This window comes from Myotis brandtii, unplaced genomic scaffold (genome assembly GCF_000412655.1).
Source record: "Myotis brandtii unplaced genomic scaffold, ASM41265v1 scaffold164, whole genome shotgun sequence".
Taxonomy (NCBI): domain Eukaryota; kingdom Metazoa; phylum Chordata; class Mammalia; order Chiroptera; family Vespertilionidae; genus Myotis; species Myotis brandtii.
The window spans coordinates 767,843-772,411 of record NW_005356003.1 but is presented as its reverse complement, the minus strand read 5'-3'; the positions used below and the strand labels follow the sequence as shown (position 1 = coordinate 772,411).

Sequence of the window (4,569 nt, the reverse complement as noted above, 5' to 3'; positions counted from 1 at the left end):
CGGGCAGACGTTCCCTTGCTCTGAGGGTTACGCAGCTTTGCGGGGAGCATGTGACTCTCCCTTTGGCAGCTTTCAGATGTTTCCTTACGCCTGATGTTCCGAAGTGTGTGTGTTGGATCCTGCTTGGTTCTTGTCTTTCTTTGCTCCCTCCCCACCTCCCTCCCTCTCCTGCTGCTCAGGCTCCTTCCTGACTCAGCATCTGTGCCTCCAGATTCTTCCTCTTGGTTCATTCAGGGCACATCCCCTCTGCCCATCATACCTCCCTCTCCTGCAGGTCCCTGAACCTCAGCCTCTCCACTGAGCTCCTGTCAACAGTGAAGTCTTTCGCAGCCACCTGTGCTTTCATCTCCCTGGGCCTCCTGCTTTAGTGACTCCTTTTTGCTGAGTAGCAGTTCTCACCTGGGGTGTGGGCGCTTGCCCTGTGGCTGCTGCACTTCCTGCTCCGGGCCCCTGGCTTCTCCCCTGGGAGCTTCCTCTGTTGTGTCTGAGCCTGGCTGAGTGTTTTCATCTTTTCTCCAGCTTCGGAGCAGGAGGGGCAGATGGCCTCAGTGAGGTCTGCCATTGGTCTCCCGGGTCCCTCTGGGCTCAGGCCAGGAAGGCCAGAACTTCAGGGTCATGGGGTCGCTGCTGCCGTTTATTTCCCACAGAGTGGACTCGGTCCCTCGCCTGGGGTGGGTGTGAGGCCTTGGGGAGGGGAGACTCTGGAGGCACACGGGCACCGTGCCAGGCCTACAGGAGACCTTCCTGCAGCAGGCAACCCCCTGCCTGAGTGTGAGGCGGAGGTAGCAAGGGCCAGAGCCCAGAGGAGACAGCAGGCCACGGGAAAGGGCAGCCCAGCATCCGGCCGAAAAGGCCTCGCTGTCTGAGATCGGGGAGAAGGGGTGGAGAACCAGGCGTGCTTCTGGCAGCATGGGAGTCCCTTGGGTCCACTGGGCTCAGCCGTGTCCCCTCCTGTCCCCAGGGAAACCTGTTTGACTTCCTGCGTCTGACAGAATGGCGTGGCCCCCGTGTGCTCTACTTTGGAGATCACCTCTACAGTGACCTGGCGGTGAGGGGGGCAAGACTGGGCCTCTGGGCCGGGGAGGGTGCCCCCCAGCTGGGGCTGAGCCTTGTCCTCCACCCTGCCCCCCAGGATCTCATGCTGCGGCACGGCTGGCGCACAGGTGCCATCATTCCTGAGCTGGAGCGTGAGATCCGCATCATCAACACGGAGCAGTACATGCACTCGCTGACGTGGCAGCAGGCACTCACGGGGCTGCTGGAGCGCATGCAGGTGCGTGGCTGGCCAGATTTCCCGGGGGCGGGACCAGGGCTGCCACCTGGGCACACACCCAGGGCACACTTGTCTCCCCCAGACCTACCAGGATGCCGAGTCACGGCAGGTGCTGGCTTCCTGGGTGAAGGAGCGGCAGGAGTTGAGGTGAGCAGGGGGGGGCGAGAGCAGGAGCCCCGTCCACCCCGTCCTGTGTGGCCCCTGGAGTGTGTCCTGTCTCCCTCCCCAGGTGTCTCACCAAGGCCCTGTTCAACGCTCAGTTTGGGAGCATCTTCCGCACCTTCCACAACCCCACCTACTTCTCACGGCGCCTCGTGCGCTTCTCCGACCTGTACATGGCCTCCCTCAGCTGCCTGCTCAACTACCGCGTGGACTTCACCTTCTACCCGCGCCGCACGCCCCTGCAGCACGAGGCGCCGCTCTGGATGGACCAGCTCTGCACCGGCTGCATGAAGACGCCCTTCCTCAGTGACATGGCCCACATCCGCTGAGGAACCTTTATTGTCCAGAACAGGCCCCGCCCTCCTGCCCCGATGGCAATAAAGGGGTCTCTCCCGCTGCCTCTGCCGCGTCACTTCACTGCGAGGATGCTCTGGGTGTCGGGGAAGTCCTCCTCCAAGAGCGAGTCCTGCAGGGAGGACCCAGTGGGCTGGGCTGAGACCAGGCCCTGGGCCCACGTCCCCCCACTCTCCCCGTCCCCCACACTCACATCAAAGGGCTCACAAAAGGTTTCGTTGCTGCCAAAGGCTGGGTTGGGGATGGAGACCAGGGTTGGGCTGGTCCCTTCCTGCCACGGGGAGAAGTCGTCGTCAGCGTCATCTTCTGCCTGAGAAGAGAGGTGAGTGGTGAGGGGCCTAGAGCAACATCCGTGACCCCAACCCCAACCCGCCTCCCAGTCCTACCTGGAAGACAGAGAAGCCAAAGCCGGCGACCTTGCCTCGGGCACGGAGGTAGCCCGCTCCAGCCACCAGGCCCAGCAGTGTCCCAGCGGCTACCACAGCCCCCACGCCAGCTGCCACAGGCCGGGCCCCGGGTGCCACCACCGCCCGCTGCACACAAAGAGAACATCAAGGACATGGCCACGCTGTCTCCGCCCTCACAGCTCTGCCCGCTCCCCACCCCCATTACTCACGGGCTGTGGGGGTGTCAGGAGGGGGCGGGCCAGAGTGTGGATGATGCCATTGAAGGCCATGATGTCCCACACGATGACGCGGCCAACCACAACTGTCCTTGGGGCCTGGAGGGAGACCAGAGGTCAGGGGGGAGGGGCCAGACTTACCACAGGGGCCCAAGAACTGTTGTCCGAGCCCACACCACTGACGGCAAGTCTGAGGCCTGAGCGGGAGAGGAGCAAGGTACCCTGGCTGACGTTGGTGCTCAGGAAGGTAGCATTAGAGGCATGCAGCTCCAGGTCTGGGCCACTCAGTGTCTGTGGGCAAAGCCAAGGCCACTCACCCTGCTTGCTGGCCTGGGCCAGCCAGAGGGAGCAGGCCATACCCCCTGCTGGTTACCATGTTGTCCACAAAGCCCTCATTGACCGGGACAAAGAGTGTCTTGTAGGTGAGCTCATCGTCCAGGAAATCCAGGAAGTCGAGACCTCGAGGAGTGGCATTCGCATAGTCCAGCAGCATCTGGGAGGGTGTGGAGACAGGGCTGTGAGCAGGCTCCCTCCCCAGGGACCCCAGCTACCCTGAACCCCTCGGGCCTCTGCACACCCCGTAGAAGGTGGAGAAGTTGGCGGTGGCGGCTAGTACATCAAGCAGCTTTCCGTTGCACATGCTGATCCCATCACCCACAAAGCCATCGCGGCATCGGCAGGCCACATCTGCGGGAGAGGGGGGTTCAGTGGGTTGGTGGGTCAGTGGGAAGGGGCAGAGCGGGGGAGTGAGGCATGGTGGGGGCGGCTGCACCTTGCATACGGTAGCAATAGGCATCCCAGCGCTCTGACAGGTTCTTCCGGGTGCCCAGGCTGACTACGCCCACCTGACCAGCACCACAGTCTGCCTCAGGGAAAACGACGGGGTGGGCGGCTGAGCCGTTGGCCAGCCAGCCCACAAGGCACAGGTGGAAGCCCAGCTGTAGAGGTAGAGGGCGATGTTGAGACCTAAGGCCCAACTCAAGGGGCTCCCACAGGCTTGGCTCCATGCTCCTGGGTCCCACGCACCTGCTGGGCAGCCGAGAGCTGAGGAAGAGAAGCAAGGACAGCTCCCTGGGCCCCACATGCTGCCTCAGCCTCAGAGAAGTTGAGACCATAAGGGCCGCTGGTAGCCTGGAGGTGGAAGACACCAGCCCGTTTCTCTGCAGGAGGGAGGGAGGGATGCGGTCAGTTGGGGCCCTGAGATAAGAAACAGGCACGGAGCAGGCAGGGAAGCTCACCCTGGAAGTGCAGGTCTGTGCACACGGCATCCATGTGACACGGTGGGGGCTGGCCCAGGCAGCGGTCCACGGGTGGCTCGGGCTCCTCCAGACACTGCAGTCCATCACCCACATAGCCGGCGTGGCACACACAGCGCCGTGTGTTCTGGGGCAGGAGAGCAGGCAGGTGCCCTTGAGGGATTGGGAACCCACTGGGACCTCCCCACCCAGCTGCTGGGCTCCCCCCTGCTCACTGGGCCGGTGCTCAGGCAGTCCGCATGCTCGCTGCAGCCCCCTCGGTGGCTGTCTTCACAGGGGTTGCGGGCCCGGCAGCTCCAGCCATCACCCTCGTAGTCTGGCAGGCAGGCACAGGTGACCACTGTCCCTACCTGGCTGCAGTTGGCATGCTCACTGCAGCCACCACGCCCATCCTGGCACAGGTCCGCCACTGGGGAAGGGAGAGAGTGACTGGACCAGGTGACAGGAGGGGAATGGGCCTCCCACCTCATATCCCCTCCCACCTGCTCACCTGTACACGTGTGGCCATCCCCTTCGTAGCCCAGGCTGCATTCGCAGATGTTGCCTGCACGGCATACTGCCTGGGGTGCACAGGGTGGGACACACACAGGCTGCAGCTCTGTCCCCAGGGCCCACCCCACATATCAAGGTTAGTAGTTGCCCTCCTGGATGCCCCCAGCTCCATCCCACCCACCCTCAGTGCCTCCACCTGAGTGTGCAGTTGGGGCATGCACTGGTGTGTGCAGGGTGGGCACCAGCACAGGGTCACTCACCCAGCTGCACTTCACAGAGTGGCCCAGTCCAGCCCTCGTCGCAGAAGCAGTAGCCAGAGCCCCCAAGGCCCTCATCACAGTGGCCATGAGAGGTACAGCGACAGGCTACAGAAAGCGACAAGCAGGAGGAGGGAGTTGGCACGCGGGCCA

The 4,569-nt window shown here is 63.4% G+C and overlaps 2 protein-coding genes across 6 annotated transcripts in view; one reads left to right on the top strand and one right to left on the bottom strand.

Moving 5' to 3' along the window:
• NT5DC2 (5'-nucleotidase domain containing 2) overlaps nucleotides 1–1,835 on the top strand; it is a 6,236-nt gene extending 4,401 nt beyond the window's left edge. The window contains exons 10-13 of the mRNA XM_014536524.1: nucleotides 962–1,048; nucleotides 1,133–1,273; nucleotides 1,356–1,420; nucleotides 1,503–1,835. Coding sequence (XP_014392010.1) covers nucleotides 962–1,048; nucleotides 1,133–1,273; nucleotides 1,356–1,420; nucleotides 1,503–1,764 — 555 coding nt within the window. The 3' untranslated portion in view covers nucleotides 1,765–1,835. The remainder of the gene's footprint in view (nucleotides 1–961; nucleotides 1,049–1,132; nucleotides 1,274–1,355; nucleotides 1,421–1,502) is intronic.
• Nucleotides 1,745–4,569, bottom strand: part of STAB1 (stabilin 1) — a 28,911-nt gene continuing 26,086 nt past the window's right edge. For 4 of the 5 annotated variants that reach the window (XM_005862350.2, XM_005862346.2, XM_005862347.2 and 1 more), the window contains 13 exons: nucleotides 4,420–4,524; nucleotides 4,158–4,265; nucleotides 3,883–4,076; nucleotides 3,650–3,794; nucleotides 3,438–3,571; nucleotides 3,184–3,349; nucleotides 2,989–3,098; nucleotides 2,785–2,904; nucleotides 2,553–2,702; nucleotides 2,406–2,510; nucleotides 2,176–2,322; nucleotides 1,983–2,099; nucleotides 1,745–1,901 (listed from right to left, as the gene is read on the bottom strand). In XM_005862350.2, coding sequence (XP_005862412.1) covers nucleotides 1,845–1,901; nucleotides 1,983–2,099; nucleotides 2,176–2,322; nucleotides 2,406–2,510; nucleotides 2,553–2,702; nucleotides 2,785–2,904; nucleotides 2,989–3,098; nucleotides 3,184–3,349; nucleotides 3,438–3,571; nucleotides 3,650–3,794; nucleotides 3,883–4,076; nucleotides 4,158–4,265; nucleotides 4,420–4,524 — 1,658 coding nt within the window. In that variant the 3' untranslated portion in view covers nucleotides 1,745–1,844. Of the gene's footprint in view, nucleotides 1,902–1,982; nucleotides 2,100–2,175; nucleotides 2,323–2,405; nucleotides 2,511–2,552; nucleotides 2,703–2,784; nucleotides 2,905–2,988; nucleotides 3,099–3,183; nucleotides 3,350–3,437; nucleotides 3,572–3,649; nucleotides 3,795–3,882; nucleotides 4,077–4,157; nucleotides 4,266–4,419; nucleotides 4,525–4,569 lie in introns of those variants that run through there. The other variant, XM_014536519.1, reaches the window with a different exon arrangement.